This window comes from Canis lupus, chromosome 15 (genome assembly GCF_048164855.1).
Source record: "Canis lupus baileyi chromosome 15, mCanLup2.hap1, whole genome shotgun sequence".
Taxonomy (NCBI): domain Eukaryota; kingdom Metazoa; phylum Chordata; class Mammalia; order Carnivora; family Canidae; genus Canis; species Canis lupus.
Window position 1 is genome coordinate 40,925,232 of NC_132852.1, and position 16,462 is coordinate 40,941,693.

The 16,462-nt window shown below is 52.5% G+C and overlaps 2 protein-coding genes across 7 annotated transcripts in view; one reads left to right on the forward strand and one right to left on the reverse strand.

Moving 5' to 3' along the window:
- DYNC2I1 (dynein 2 intermediate chain 1) overlaps positions 1-893 on the reverse strand; it is a 48,664-nt gene extending 47,771 nt beyond the window's left edge. For 2 of the 5 annotated variants that reach the window (XM_072776784.1, XM_072776777.1), the window contains exon 1: positions 746-846. In XM_072776784.1, the coding sequence (XP_072632885.1) occupies positions 746-760 (15 nt within the window). In that variant the 5' untranslated portion in view covers positions 761-846. Of the gene's footprint in view, positions 1-745 lie in introns of all 5 variants that reach the window. The other 3 variants (XM_072776783.1, XM_072776779.1, XM_072776778.1) reach the window with 2 other exon arrangements.
- Positions 894-10,091: 9,198 nt separating this feature from the next.
- ESYT2 (extended synaptotagmin 2) overlaps positions 10,092-16,462 on the forward strand; it is an 82,305-nt gene continuing 75,934 nt past the window's right edge. For both annotated transcript variants that reach the window (XM_072776787.1, XM_072776788.1), the window contains exon 1: positions 10,092-10,530. In XM_072776787.1, coding sequence (XP_072632888.1) covers positions 10,219-10,530 — 312 coding nt within the window. In that variant the 5' untranslated portion in view covers positions 10,092-10,218. The remainder of the gene's footprint in view (positions 10,531-16,462) is intronic.

Genomic DNA, 16,462 nt, shown 5'->3' on the forward strand with positions numbered 1-16,462 from the left:
CCGCACTCAGCCCCGGGAGGGCAGAGGAGCCCCGCACACAGCCCCCGACTCCGCCCCTGGAGGGCATGAGGAGCCCCGCAGTCAGCCCCGGGAGGGCAGAGGTGCACCGCACTCAGCCCCCGCACTCAGCCCCTGGTGGGCTGGAGAAGCCCCACAGTCGGCCTCGGGAGGGCAGGAGGAGCCCCGCACTCCCCCCCTGGAGGGCAGGAGGAGCCCCGCAGTCAGCCCCGGGAGGGCAGGAGGAGCCCCGCACTCAGCCCCCGCACTCAGCCCCTGGTGGGCAGGAGGATCCCCGCACTCAGCCCCGGGGAGGGAGGAGGAGCCCCGCACTCAGCCCCCGCACTCTGCCCCTGGAAGGCAGAAGGAGCCCCGCACTCAGCCCCTGGTGGGCAGGAGGATCCCCGCACTCAGCCCCTGGAAGGCAGGAGGAGCCCCGCACTCAGGCCCGGGGAGGGAGGAGGAGCCCCGCACTGAGCTCAGGGAGGGGAGAAGAGACTCCTTCCCGGCAGCACCGCGGTCTCTCCGCCCCCCCACCCCCACCCCCACCCCCACGCCCGCGGGCCCCTCTGAGGACTACAAGCGTTTGGCCGCACGACTCCGGGGAACCACCGCGACACCGCCTAGCGCGCGACACCACCACGGCAGGAGGGAGGCCAGGACACCGACAACCGTGCGGGTGTATATATATATACAGGCCAACGGGAGACCCCCGGGCCCGCCCCGCGCGCCGCCCGCTCGCACCCACCTTCCCAGGCTCCATCGCAGCTGGTAGGCCCGGGAGGCCCGCCGGCGTCCCCGGCTCCTAGCAACTGGCAGGCCCTGGCAGCCGAGCGCCGAACGACCGCGGTCCGGCATGCCGCGCGGCGGCCCCTAGCGCGCTCGCGCCACTTCCAGCTCCGTGCAGTTGGCAGGCTCGAGCAGAAGAGCGCCGAGCCATCGCTGTCCCAGAATACCCCGCGGCCGGCTCCTAGCAACCGACAGGCGAAGCGAGGGAAGGCGGAGCCATTGCTGACCGCGTAGATTACCCGCCTCCCCACCGGGTCTGAGCGGCGGGCTGCGGGCAGAGACCCATGTGGGCTGGGAAGGTGGCGGGGGCGGGGTGAAGCCCCGGTCAGCGTTCGGTTGGCTGGAGGCGCTGGGAACCGAGCTGGGCTGACCCTCCGGCCTGGCTGGGACGTCCGGAGTTACGACAGGGAAACTGAGGCACGGCTTCTGAGCCGCCTGCTACCTCAGCAGCTCCCTCGGTTCCTGGGTGCCTGCATCCGCAGAGCCCACGGACCAGGTGCACTCAGGTTCTGGAGCAGCATCAGGAACCGTCTCTCGTCCCACCTCTTAGAAGCAAGAAAATTAGGCACCCTAAACTCGATTGAGCAAATACACAGTAGATTGGGAGAAGAGATTTTCCTCTCTGTGCGCTCGGCACCTGGGAGTGTTTGCCGGTTTCGCAGGATGCTGCGGATCCCAGAGTATCTGACAGTTGGACGCACGGTTTCACGGTTCTTTATCTAAGACGAGGGAACTGAGACGTTGAGAGGGCTATTCTGCATTCCAGGTTTATTTTACCAGAATTATTTTATTGGAAAGTTAATATAAAAGTGCCCTTGAGCCTGCAGGCCGAGGAGGGTGGCCCTGTTCGGACGCGGGGCGGTGTGACCTCGGTTACCGTTTCCACCACCTGTATGGCCCAGTCACCACAAGTGTGACTGAGACTGCACTTAGGTTCTCAGGCACACACGCAGGGTAGACTCTCAAATCATAGTAACTGTCTGCCTTCCTGCAGATAAAGAATGTATTCTGCAGATGTGATCATTTTGAATCACATGGTATTTGACCATTTACCTAACTTCTAGCCTGAGAGACACGAATAATGGATGCAAAGAGCGTTTGATATTCCACTGTACTCTGGTCCCTGGCATATCAGTGCGCCCTTTTCATTCTCGCTCACGAACACTCCTGTTAGGAAGAACGTAACAGAAAAGATCAGTTGGAAAGGCAGTTTCAGTGATAGCTGTGACACGGGGAATTGCTCCAAGTGAGCCCCAGACTCATTTCTCATGAGGCCATTCCCTTAATTCTCGAGCATTCGTGTGAGGTAGACATGTTACTGTTTTTCCAATGAGGAGATGGAAGGCCAGAAAGGTTAAGCACTTGCCTAAACTCACAAGGCCAGGGCAGCCCCGGTGGCGCAGCGGTTTAGCGCCGCCTGCAGCCCAGGGTGTGATCCTGGAGACTCCAGATCTTGTTGGGTCGGGCTCCCTGTGTGGAGCCTGCTTCTCCCTCTGCTTGTCTCTCTCTCTCTGAATGAATAAATAAAATAAATCTTTATTTAAATAAAAAATAAACTCACAAGGCCAGAGTGTGGATGTTCTGACGCCAGAGTCCACACTCTGTCAGCCCAGGAAACAGCTGACTCTGGGAAAGCCTCGGACCCTGTGGAACAGGAGGCTGAGGTCATGCACTCCACATGACCAACTTGGGTGTGGCCCTGAGACCCTGCTCTGCTCCCCCAACTCCCAATGCAGCCAGACTCCTTCCCAGATCACTCGGTGCTGACTCTGCAGCCCCGCTGTGTGCTCACTCCCTGCTTCCGCGGCCACCAGCTCTCCTTCACGAGCATCCTCAGATGCATCGTGCTCACAGGCTTGGTGGATGCTGTGTCCTCTGGCTCATGTCCCCACCACCAGTGCCCAGTACATGGCTACCAGCCCATCTTTCCTCACACAACCAACTTCTAAGTAATGCATTTGACAGTCCCACTGCATCCTGTAATGTTCTATTGTGTTCGTGTACTGGGTAGATGCCTTCCTAAGTTCATCTGATGACCTGGGAAGCTAGAGACAGGAAACTACATAAACACTGTCTAGACCTCTGGAGGCTCCTAATTGCTAGGACACAGAAACAGGCAGGCAGCTGCCCAGAAAATGCAAAGCAAGGGTGTGAGGGATGGCTGTCTGGAAGAAAGAACTGAGGTCAGGAAGGACGCATAATTTCCCAGACAGACAGGCTGGGAAGAACAGTCAGGGCCCAAACGCAGAGACAGGAAGGGCTCCAGAAAATAGGGTGACTGTACCTGTAACCGTGCTGCCAGTGGGAATATAATGTGAGCCACGTACATCATTATCAATTACCTAGCAGCCATATTTTAAAACGAAACACACAAAATCAAATTCAATGATGTATTTAGCCAAATACACACAAAACATCATTTTATCATATCGATTTAAATATTGAGTTATTTTACATGCTTCTTACATCATCTTCAAAACCTAGGGTGTATTTTATTCTTGAGGCACAGCTCAGTTCAGACCAGCCACAGTTCAGGGGCTCACACCCCCATGTGCAGCAGGGCAGGTCTGGAGCGCAGGGTACATGCGTGGAGGTGGCAGGGTCCTAGAGAAGCATGAGGCGGGCAGAGAGGACGCTGAGAGGAGGACATGGCCATTTGGGGAAGGGCATTGAAATGGCATGAGGTGAAGACTAAAGTGCTGCTGGGTGGTGGGAAGAGAATGCTGTGTTTGAGGCTGAAGGACAGGGCTGCGGCCAGCCCAGGGTGGGGCCTCCTGGTGGCTCCGCTCCTCTGCCCTCCCCCAGCCACCTGTGCCCCAGGCCCTTGGAGCCCCAGCGGCAGCACCTTGCACACCCTCCCCTGTTCACGCTGGTCCCACGTGTGTGGTAGATTTCTCCTACATCCTTTTTCTAGAATTTAAACATGTCTGTCCCTCTCCTTTGCTGGACTGTAAGCCAGTTTATGATTCTAGATTATGATAAAAACAGAACCTTTTTTCACAGTAATAAGCAACTTTGTCACAAGAGTCAAGAACTTTCCTTTCCCAGCCTCTTTGGTTTTGGAGGTCAGGTAGAGCTGGTGTCACTCCCAATGTCCCATATACGGCATGCTATAACACCTGCCTGTGGGATTAACTGGGATTAACTGTGGAGGACATGGAGTCCGGTGGGCCCCTCACTGGCTATGTAAACCAGGTGGTGTGTTTCAGCACCTCGTGCTTCAGCCAGAACCTCAGGAACCTGGGGATCATGAGGTGACCCTCCTGTACAGCAGCCATGAGCATGACAGGAGCAATCACGTAAAGCACCCAGAACAGCACTGAGTGCAAATGCAGCACAGGGCCTAACAGGTTTACCACTGCTACCAACAGACCGGCACTGGAGTTATAAACACCTAGGGCAGGTGAAAATAGGTGGGTGCCAGAATCAGGGCCTTCCTTCACAAATGCATAAATTACCTGCTACTGCCTGGAACCCTAACTGGAGCCCTTCCTTCAGGAGTCCTGCCCCTGGCATCCATGCCCTGCCCTTGGGTGTGAGCAAGACCTGTTGAGTGTGACGGGATCAACTCACAGGGCCAGGCTACTGGTCAAAGGGGAGGTAATCCTATGTGGGCCACTCCTACTGTCTGTGAAGAAGATGAAGAGGCCAGAGGGGGCATATGTAAGGAACATAGGTGACTCCTGGCTGTCACCCAGCAGAAGTCAGGGACCTGTCCCTACAGCTGCAGGGAACTGGATTCTGCCAACACCCTGAGCGAACTGGGGAGGGGATCTCAGATGACAGTCTCCAGAGGTGACCACAGCTCAGCCAACACTTGCTTTCACCTAATGAGACCTGAGCAGAAGCCCTCATGAAACCATGCAAATATCATCTGCAATATCGAAAAAAAAAAAAATGGAGTGGGAGGGACACCTGTGTAGCTCAGTTGGCTAAGCGTCTGCCTTTGGCTCAGGTCATAAACCAAGGGTCCTGGAACTGGGGTCCCCACTTGGGACGCCTGCTTCTCACTCTCCCTCTGCCTGCCACTCCCCCTGCTTATGCATGTGCTCTCTCTCTCTCAAATCTTTTTTTTGAAAAAATACATCGTAAAAAAATCCTAGAATGTGGCTTGTGACTTCTAGATGGCTCCAGGTGGGTGCTCTAACACGTACCATCTAATTCAGACTCCCCCCTCCCAAGAACATCAGGGCTCCCCCTCACCTGCACAGAGCTGCTTCTAGGGCTCCTGAGGGCTGAGCTGTATTCAGCAAAAAGTGTAGTCATGGAAATAAGCATAAAGTATACAAAGGACTAACTCGAGGAAGGAAATACCACAAAACGTTTCACAGAAATGGATATATACAAGTTGTTTTTGAAGGATGAACAGGAGTTTTGCATCAGGACAGAGGGCGAAGGGCAGGTCAGATGGAGGAGGGATGAGCAGCAGTGTAGACCCTAGATCAGGAGGACAGGTGAGAAGCAGGGTCAAAAGTGGACAAGAGCCTGTCCCGCACAGGAGCCATAACTTCACATTAGAGGCAAAGGAAACATAAGGAGGGAAGAGATTCAATCAAACCTGCATTTTGAATTGGACATTTGATAGAAATATGAACTTTTACCAATGACATTTGAATTAATTTCATACTTAGAGAAGATATGCAAGTACAAAGCACTCCCCATCTCCGTTGCCCAGATTCCCACCGTGAACCTCCCGGCACATTCACTCCACTTGTCTATCATCTAGTATTCATCCGTCTACACACACACTTACCCATTATCGTTAGACTTGTTCTGAGTCATTTGACAAAGAGCTTCAGCTATGATTACTCATCAGTCTGAAATATTCCAGTGTTTGTTTTCCCAAAACAAGGACAGCCTCTGCTCCACAGCCCTCCCAGTCAGGGCGTCAACATAGATACAGGTCTGTTGTCCAGTCCACAAGAGCCCCTTGTTCACTGTCCCCAAAACATTCATTTTCCTTCAGATCCCACAGAGGAACATGTGTCCCACATAGTTGTGTCTCTTCAGTCTCTTACGATCTGGGATAGTTCCTCAGTAAGAACACAGAGGGGGGATGCCTGGGTGGCTCAGTGGTTGAGCGTCTGACTTCAGCCCAGGGTGTAATCCTGGAGTCCTGGGATCGAGTCCCACATCGGGGACTCGCATGGGAGCCTGCTTCTCTCTTTGCCTGTGTCTCTGCCTCTCTCTCTCTCTCTCTGTCATGAATAAATAAATAAAATCTTAAAAAAAAAAAAAACCACAAGGGGACCCACACTGTATCTGTCCCCAAGTCCCTAGGCCATAGTTGGGTCAAACTTTCTCATGCTCTCCAGCAAAATGCCCCAGAAATGCTGCTCTGTTCCTCTTTCCCTTAGCAATTGATAAGTATCTTGTAGAAAGGATTCCAGTATTATTCCTCATCAAACTCACCTACCATCCTCAGCCTTTGTTGATGACTTGCTCTTGTACTACAATGACAGCTCAATGATGACCTTCCACTTCTTTCACTCTAATGATTTATTTTCCGTGCATTCCTCACTCACTCATTTATCTACATCAGAATGGACTCATGGGTTCCTGTTTTACTCCCTGGCTTGTAATCTGCCAATCCCCATTGATTTTGCTGTTCAGGTTGTCCCAGACTTAAACAGTGAGAGTCCTTCACGTTGCCTCCATGTCCTTTGACAGCACATGATTCTTTGAGCATTTTCTTACCTCCCAGCACAACAAGATATTCCAGGCTTGTCTTGTACTTTCACTGCTCCAGCCCTGAAGTCAACTATTTCTCCAGAGATCTCTGGTTTCTTATTAGAAAATGGTATTTAGAAGCCAAGATCTGGGAGTTACTTTGCTTATTGGTCCTGGGGTACCAATGCTTCTGGACACTCTCAGTAGACAGCAATAGAGAACATATAACATAAGCTATAGACACACTAATACAGACAATCTGAAACTATTTTTGGGTCTCTCTACATGTATATCAAACACATGAGTTTATACCTCCTCCAAGTTCAGCCCAACACATGAGGGTTCTTTCTGGACTCTCCCTTTCCACACTTGTATGGTCTTCTCCAACAGCAAGAACCCTGGCTCTCATTATCCTCAACATTATGTGCTGACTTGCTAATATAACCAGGCTGAACAAAGTCCACCTGTCACCCCAGATAGGCCTGCCTCCTCCATGGTGGGGAGGGGAGTTCTCTGTGGACCTTTTAGAAAGGGCAGGATTAAAGGACTACCAGTCAAGTAAGAGATTTTTGTAATGATCTGAGCAAACAAGAAAGGACCAAGCCTTTTCCAATTCTTCTGGTCACATAGCACAGAAGCCCACTCAAGTAGCTCCAGTAATGAACGTATGGTTGTGTCACCAAAGGAGAATCTCAGAAAAGATTGGCATCTTGGTGAGCAGTATGAAAGGAAGAGAGCAAAGTATGCTCCCACGGTCTACAATGAAACGTACGGGGAGGTGAGAGTGAAGGAGCTAGGGCAGGTAGTTGGTAAGGCCCAGACTCAGGCGAAAGGCGATGTGAAACATAGCAGAAAGGATTCAACTTCAACAGAAGGCAGCTCTTTTCTTTGAAACTGGAAAGGTTGAGGGCTGAGACTGACACTTTATAGTTTTCTTACATCACTCACAATGACGTTCTTTCCTCTGAAAGTAGTACCTTTCACTGGAGAAATGTCAGCACAGAAGGTAAGGAAGGAGGTAACGTGGAGAGCTTGCAGGAGATTGGGAGGTTTAAAAATACTAGCAGAAACCCAAGAACCAAGCTGCACCTGTTGCTAGACTCTACAGAATGAGAGGGCTTCTGGCTCGCTGGGGTGATTAGGACAGGAAGGGGCCAGGCCAGGCACTCTTGGCGGTGAGGGCAGCTCAGTGCTGTGCACCGCAGACATGTCTCTTCAGGGCACCTCACATCCCTAGGCCACGCAGGTCAAATACTCTACTCGCACCTCCACTCAGAGGTGCGAGATGTTTTACGTGGCTTGTGTTCCTTCAAATCTTTATAGGATGTGAGTCTACTGCTCTCTGCAGGAAAGACCGCAGGACAGAAAGGTTCATGCCCCTTCCTGTGTTCAGAAGGGAATTAAGTGTCTGGAGTTTCTAACAGTCTTGAGTGAGACTTGGTGTTAGGACATTTAGCTGTTGCACAGGAAAAGGTTTGAGATAGGCCATTTTCTACACTTACAATTTAGTGTAATTTGGGGACAAGCAAGAAAAGAGAACTTCTTCCCTTGCTTGAGGTTTGCGTCCCTGCCCAAAGTTGGGTGTCCAAGACCCCAAGGCAATGTTTCTGGTAGGAGATCCATCGTCTACCTCCGTGGCCACCCGCACATAGACGCACAGGTAGTTACACAGACGGAAGACGGGGGCGGGGGTACCACTCACCCAGGCGCCCAGCCAGCCTGAAGACAAGACAGACACGACACACTAATAAAACAGGCTGCTTGAAGCACTGCGGAGACGGCGGCATGCCCTCGAGGCATGCACAGGCGGCCCAGCCTCGGAAGGCCCGCGCCTGGAGGACTGGGCCGCTGCAGGGTGGTCCCTGACCATGCTTCCCCCTCCGGGCACTGCGGCGGGGGTGTCCCAGGGTCGCCACAGACACCAGGGTCCCCACGGGGGTCTGGGCCGACCTCGGGGACACGAGGCGCACAGGCGGCCAGGGCGGGAACTCAGGCCGGAAGGTGTCCTGTGGTTTGTGGGGCCCTCCCAAGGGTAGGAGGGCAAACTAGCTCTGCGGTACCGCAGAGGGACCTTGGTTGGAGTTCCATGCGCCGAGGACTAACTAGCGGGGAATGACCCCGGGTTTCCTGGACAGTCAAGGACCCACGCGGTGTGCGGGCGCCTCCAAAATCACAGGGGACCGGCCTGCGGGCGTGCGCGCGCCTCCGCGGGGATCCAACCTCCAGGACGCCGCTGGGTTCCAGTCCCCGGGCTTCGTGTTCTGTACGCCAGAGCGGAGGGGGAGCAGCCCACGGACCGCCCCACGGAAGGGGACGTGGCCACAGAGGGAGGGCGACGGCCCCGCGGAGGGAGGGAGACGGCCCCACGGAGGGAGTGGGACGGCCCCACGGAGGGAGGAGGACGGCCCCACGGAGGGAGGAGGACGGCCCCACGGAGGGAGGGGGACCGCCCCACGGGGAGAGGAGGACGGCCCCACAGAGGGAGGGCGACGGCCCCGCGGAGGGAGGGAGACGGCCCCACGGAGGGAGTGGGACGGCCCCACGGAGGGAGGAGGACGGCCCCACGGAGGGAGGGGGACCGCCCCACGGGGAGAGGAGGACGGCCCCACGGAGGGAGGGCGACGGCCCCGCGGAGGGAGGGAGACGGCCCCACGGAGGGAGGAGGACGGCCCCACGGAGGGAGGAGGACGGCCCCACGGAGGGAGGGGGACCGCCCCACGGGGAGAGGAGGACGGCCCCACAGAGGGAGGGCGACGGCCCCGCGGAGGGAGGGAGACGGCCCCACGGAGGGAGTGGGACGGCCCCACGGAGGGAGGAGGACGGCCCCACGGAGGGAGGGGGACCGCCCCACGGGGAGAGGAGGACGGCCCCACGGAGGGAGGGCGACGGCCCCGCGGAGGGAGGAGGGCGGCCCCGCGGAGGGAGGGGGACCGCCCCACGGAGGGAGGGGGACCGCCCCACGGAGGGAGGGGGACGGCCCCACGGTGCCCTCACTGCCCGCCCCGCCCCGCCCCCCGGGAGCGCGCTGGGCCCGACGTCCCATTACACACTGAGGTCCTCACGGGCAAAGGTGCGCACACACCGGGACGCGCCCTGCTCGGGCCGCAAGACCCACCCGCCGAGCTCAGCCCGCCCTTCGGGTGACGTCACTCGTAGGCCCCGCCCCGTCCCGGAAGCGTCAGCAAGTCGGGCCCGCCCCCGCAGCCAAGGGATGGGCCCTGGCGCAGGCCCGCATCCAGCGCCGCAACGGCGCGCCCCGCCTCGCCCGCCTCAGGTGACGACTCTCCGGGCCGCCTCAGCGGCGCCCCGCCCGCCGCCTCCCACGTCGGCCCCACCCGCTCCCGCCTCCGAGGGCGCCCGCCCCGCCCCCGTGATGACGCCACATGCTGGCCCCGCCCACCCGCCGTGGGTACGCGGCTCGGGTGCAGGACCGCGTCGCCGCCCCCCCCCCCCCCGTACGGCGCCCCACCGGGCGATGACGTTCACGTCGACCCCGCGTTTACTGTTGCCTCCGGGGACGGGGGCGGAGCGGCGCCCGCAGGATGACGTCACCCACCAGGCCACGCCTCGCCCCGCGTGGTGATCCCCCTGCCCCGGGCCGGGGCCGCGCCCGCCGCCGCCTCGCCCACCCTGCGTGCTGACGTAGCACGCCGCCTGCGGGCGGAAGCGCGGGCGGGCGGTTGCGGCGGCCGGGTCCCCTCAGAGGGGCGCTGGTGCGCGGGCCGAGGCGCGGCGGCCGGGTCGGGACGCGAGCGCTGCGCGATGAGCGGCGCGGGGGACCGCGGCCCCGAGGCCGGCGCTGCCCGGGCCGAGCCCCCGGCAGCGGGGCTGAGCGTGGACGTGGCGGGGCTGCTGGCGCAGCTGGCACGCAGCTTCGCGCTGCTGCTGCCGGTGTACGCGCTCGGCTACCTGGGCCTGAGCTTCAGCTGGGTGCTCTTGGCGCTCGGGCTGCTCGTGTGGTGCCGCAGGAGCCGCGGCCTCAAAGCGACGCGCCTGTGCCGGGCGCTGGCGCTGCTGGAGGACGAGGAGCGCGCCGTGCGCCTGGGGGTGCGCGCCTGCGACCTGCCGGCCTGGGTGAGTGCGCCTGGTGCCCCGGTGCGCCCCGCCCGCCCCCCCCCAGCCGTGCGGTTGCGGGGACCTGCGGGTGTCCTGAGCGCCGCCAGGCTCCCCGCCCCCGCTGTCTGTCGGGCGTCCCCGCGGCCAGGGCCGCGCCCGCCCCTCCCCCGGGTCCGCAGACCCCCACTCGCATCCCCCGGCCGGCAGCCCGGGCAGGCCCGCTTAGGGGCGGGGGGCGGGGGGCGGGAGGCGGGGGCGGCTGGCCCCGGCCCCAGGCCCCGGCCCCGCTGGCAGTGACTCGCGCCTCTGGAATGTGCCCTGGGAGGCGGCGGCGGGAGGTGCGCCCAGCGTCCGGCCGGGTCCCGCCGCCCCTGCCCCTGCCCCTGCCCAGCCCTGGGACCGTGGGCGCTCGTGGTCCCGGGGAAGGGAGCGGGGGGACGGTCCCCAGAAGGGGGCTGCGAGCCCTTTCACTCTTCCTCTAGGAAGCTCTGGCTCTGTAGGGTGGACGTGACTCCAGCCTGAGCTTCGGAGGAGGGGTCAGAGCTCTTGGGCACTTGCACGGACAGCGAGAGTCTTGTTAATTGATCATTTTCACCCGGGAGCTTGTGTGCACAGTGGATTTCTGCAGCGAGCACAGGCATGCACTGGCTTCCCCCCTTTTTCTGCTCACTCCGAACTCTAAGCGGGAGTTGCTGTGACAGCTTCAGATGCAGGAAATCGTGGTCACTTTACGATCAACGGCGTTCCCCGGAGGCTTGGGGTGACCGTGGCGTGACACGGCCGGCCAGTGAGGCTCGCAGGGGTGGTGGTTTCTTGGCGGAGCAGAGCGCCTGGAGAGGAGCGGCTGTTTCCAGCCCCGAGACCCTCGCGAGGTCGGGCGTGGGGTGTGAGAGCGGGGTCAGCCGGGGGCCAGCCTGCTCGGTACCACCTAGCGGGGCAGGCCACACTTTCTGTTTCCTTCGCGTAAAATCAGCGAGTCACACACACGGTTTGAAGTGAGGCTCGACAGTAGGAGCAGCCTGCTAGGAGAAAGCGAGCATTCCCGTCTTGGCAGTACTGGGACGTTGTTCTGGGGCCCCTGAACTTCAGGGTGCTGTCTTGCTGTGAGTGAGATGTGTCTGCACGTCTTCGTGGTGCGTCATTGACAGCGGTGATTCATCGTAGGGTGGACGCTAGGAAGTCCTGAACCAGTGGGTACCCACTTCCTAAGCCGCTCTGGTCGTGTCCATCCCTAAAGTAATTTATGCAGGGTGTGGACAATCGAGGTAGGGTGACTACTCCGAGAAAGAGCATGTACACTTTTGAATTAAGGGGGGCGGCTGGGGCGGGGGGGGAGGCTACCGGGATATGAAACATGGATCTCATTTAACCCTGTGAAAGTTCTATTAGGCCTTGATCCTATAGCTTGTATATAAACCGTGTTGTTACTCATTCTACACTGTTTTCCCGGTCAACAGGGAAAATGCTTGACAAGTGTGGATCGGTGGATGAGGACTGGCCTTTTGTCCAACAGTGTTAATTGGGCCCCGTAAAATTAGACCAGGGGTGAAGGGAATATTATTGAAGAGTTTTTATAGAAATGAAAGAAAAAAAAAAAAGAAATGAACAAGGACGATTTTCCAGTGAGATTTTTATTTGAAATATTAGAACTGGTATGAAGTCTGCCCCTTTCCTACTTTTACGGCTGTCCATAAATGCTGACTGGATGGCTGCACATAATAAGTAGAAACTCAAATCTGGCATATGCAGTACTACTTAACTGTTTTGACAGTTGGTCTTTTATTGCTCTCATACTTTGATGATTAACATTTAAAGCAGCCAGCTTCCTTATTAGGCAGTTGTGTACTCTTAATGTACAAGCTTTTCTTTGGGGAGAGTTCTTTTTCCTGTAGTTATTCTGGGAAGTCCAGGAGAATTTATCTCTAGCCAAAACTGAGTTTGTGTGGGCTAAGAAACGAACAAGAGAAAAGAATACACTTTGGTCTCAAAAAAAAAAAAAAATACACTTTGGTCTCATATGAAGGAGGACAAATATTTTTTATTCTTAATGTTAATCATTGACTTACACTTTAATAAAATTTGGTGAATACTTGTAAAAAATAGTCACATAGCTATATAAGAAACCACGGTTTACCTCTTTTAAACAGTGGTTGCCACTTTACAGTTAGCTCTTAGAGCAATTATGTGCTTCCAGAAGATGTTAGAGACCTCTTCATGCTGTGAAGGAGATGTGGATGCTGCTTTGGTGGTGTTTTTTTGTTTTTTTTGTTTTTTTACTTATACTGGTGCTTCTGCTCTAATTTAAAAAGGAGGAAGACTGTTGCTCTGAGTTATTTGGTCTAAATGCTTCATGAAGTTAGAACAGAATGCCTCAAGAGTACTAAACATAGAGTAGTAATGTCTGTTTTTTTTAGTTTGAAGTAAAAAATGGATTTAGAGTTAGGATATATGTTAATATATCAACTTGTATGCTCTGGTTTTAATAATACTTGTTTTAGATTAATAGTCTGTATTTCAAGATGGGAAACTATAGAGCTAGTACTGAACTGTAAATAAATTTAGGAATTAGAAATATATGGGATATGTTAAATTAATGTTATATTAAGTATATTTATATACTATAGCTCTCTATCTTGTAGAGAACCAAAGAACCGAAGTATGAAAAACTGAGTAGTAATGTGGTATTCTTGTTAGGCCTAGTGAACCTTTTATCTTTTCTGTAGACTTTCATGATTTCTACACTGATCCCAACATTTAACTTAGAATGATATCACAGATGTTGTGATTATGCTAAAAACCGTTGAATTGTACATTTTAAATGAGCAAATTGCATGGTATGTACATTATATCAGTAGTGCTATTAAAAAGTGTTATAGATATTGAATTTCTTTTAAAAATAAATGAAAAGGGTAGTTACAATACAAAGTAAGCCACACATATGCCCTTGCTTATGGAATTCCAGCAGAAACTATTACAACTCTTTTTAAATTTCATTAAGCTTTTTATTTAAATTCTAGTGTAGTTAACATATAGTGTTATATTAGTTTCAGGTGTACACTATATTGTAAAACTGCTATAACTTTTAAAAATTATTGTTCCCAGAACACCTGGGTGGCTCAGCAGTTGAGCGTCTACCTTTGGCTCAGGTGTGATCCTGGGGTCCTGTGATCCAGTCCTGCATCAGGCTCCCTGCAGAGAGCCTGCCCCTCCCTCTGCCTAAGTCTGCTTCTCTCTCTGTCTCTTATGAATAACTAAATAAATCTTAAAAAAAATTATTGTTCCAACTTAAATTTCAAGGCATTTATATTTTAGAGAATGTTTAATGAAAAGTGTGGGCTTATGAATGAAAACTAGCAAAATAAATTTTTTTACCTTAACACTCATGTTACCATAAATATTGGCTAGACAAACAATTTTGATAAATGATGCAGAAATCATGCAGAGATATAGATAGCTTAAATGTGTGTTTTTCTGTGATTATTCTAGACTTTGATTCAAGGTATTGATACATAATTATGTATAAAATTTTAGGGTATAGATTGGTTTTATATTAGATTCATTTTATCATAGCATGATTTTAGAATGTTGTTGAGTCTTTATGGCTTTTAAAATATTTTATTGATTGATTGATTGATATTTATCTATTTACTAGAGACACAGAGAAAGAGGCAGAGACACAGGCAGAGGGAGAACCAGGCTCCCTGCGGGGAGCCCGATGCAAGACTTGATCCCAGGACCCTGGGATCATACCCCGAGCTGAAGGCAGCTCAACCACTGAGCCACCCAGGTGTCCCATATTATTTTATTCTATTTAAATTCAGTTAATTGACATAGTGTATTATCAGCTTCAGATTGTTATGGTCTTTTGTGTTAAGTTACTATCTGTTTTGGTTTCCATGACACAGTGCTACCTCAGATGAATTTTCTTTCTCCATTTAAAGATCTGGGCACCTACTGTATGCAGAAGTAGAAGAGGTCATCCTGCTTTCATGTGTGTGCTGTCTTTCAGATAAACACAAGGCAAGATGTGATGGCCCCAGTGCCCTAGCTGTCAGAACAGAGGATAGGAGGTGTTTAGTGGTGAGGCAGTGCATATAGACAAATTTTGTGGACATTTAAGAATAGAGGAACGTGACATTATACTCTATGGAAACAGCACAATAAAGGTGCAGAAGCAGGAAATCAGGCATATCCTGTGGCGGGAACATCAGAGCTCACCTGGACTGTCCCATCTGGAGGAAGCTGTTTGGAAGGAAGGTGATGAATTGAGGCTCAGGGGTGAGAAGCAGATGTATTCCATCCAGCTGGGGTGCACGTTCTCAGGGCAGCTCTCCCAATTCACAGGGAGCCTGTATTGGGCATAAATATAAATAACTGCTTTTTTAAATTCAGTGTTTTAGCATGGGAGAAAGGGGAGATAGTGATGTATTCAGAATTAAGCTTCTGAAATCAGAAAGTAGAAACCCCTGTGCAGTGGGAGTGGTGTTCTCTTCTTCTTTTAGCTGCCAAAAAACAAGCCAAGATTATTGCTGGATTGTTGTGCTTTGCCCCAGGAGGTAGCTGAAAGTACCCAGCCACCTTCCCCCAAATAGACCATTCTCTTTTACCCTAATGATCTTATTGTGCTTATACTGAGTCACCTTGTGTTCTTTTGGAGTTGGGTGGGGCACAGTTCTTACATAAACAGTATCAGTGGTTTCTTTTGTGTGGAGTCATTTTTCTATTACACGTGTTTTACTTGAGAGTTTTCTTGTGATCTTTCTCCTGGTTACTGACTTTTCTTCATTTTTCTTAGCTGTTACAAGAGTCTAATTTTTCTTTTAAGGAAACCATTTATTTTTTTATTTGTTCCTGGAGTAGATTACATTTTAAGGAAGTAGTAGTTCAATTTACATGTAGGGATTAGAAATGAGCCTTTATGGATTCATCGAGTTACTCAACCCACATTTATTAGCATTTGCAATGTTCAGGTCTCTTGCTGGGTGATAGAGATGAACATGTGTAAGACAGGCCTTAAAAATTCAAAAATTTACTAGCTGGTAAGAGCACAGATCTGTGTGTAAATCTAGTTTTAGTCATAGTGTGCTTTTGTAGTTCTTTTTTTTTTTTAATAAAAGTAATACAAGCTCATTTTTTTTAATCCTGGAAAAAATCTATTAAAAACATCATAATTCCAAACCACCCATAATTGTAGTTTATGGAGAATTACAACAACCTTGAATGGAATTGTTATTGTGATTTTTTTTTCTGTTTGTGATAAACCATACTGAAAATAATTTGTTCAGGAAAATGTGGTTTAGATTTTAAGTTTTTTTTTTTTTTACTTTTAACTATGTATGGAAAAAGGAAAGGCAGGCCTTTCTTAGGTCTTTCTGTTGGTAAAGTGGTATGCTCATTTTCTTAAAAACTCTGCCATTTAGAGCATTTTGTACATTTCCTAAGGTAAATCTGGAGTTGTTTTTTTTTTTTTTAAGATTGTATTTATTTATTCATGAGAGATAGAGGCAGAGACCCAGGCAGAGGGAGAAGCAGGCTCCCCACGGGGAGCCCGATGTGGGACATGATCCCCCAACTCCAGGATCACTCCCTGAACCAAAGGCAGACGCTCAACCACTGAGCCACCCCGGTGTCCCAAATCTGGAGTATTTAAATCAATGCATTTGATAATTATTTATTTTTTAAAATTTTATTTGAGAGACAGCGTGCGTGCATGCACGCACACGAGCAGGGGGAGGGGCAGAGGGGCTCAATCCCAGGACCCTGGGATCGTGAACCCAGCCAAAGGCCGATGCTTAACTAAGTCACCCAGGCACCCCTAAACCAATCTATTTTAAAACAAAGATTTTATTGGTGAGGATTAAAACTTTATTCTAGGTTTTGTTGAACTAGCTATGCATAGAAGTCCAGTTTTATGCTCTTGCTGTCTTTGCCTGCTTTGTGAAAGGCAGTT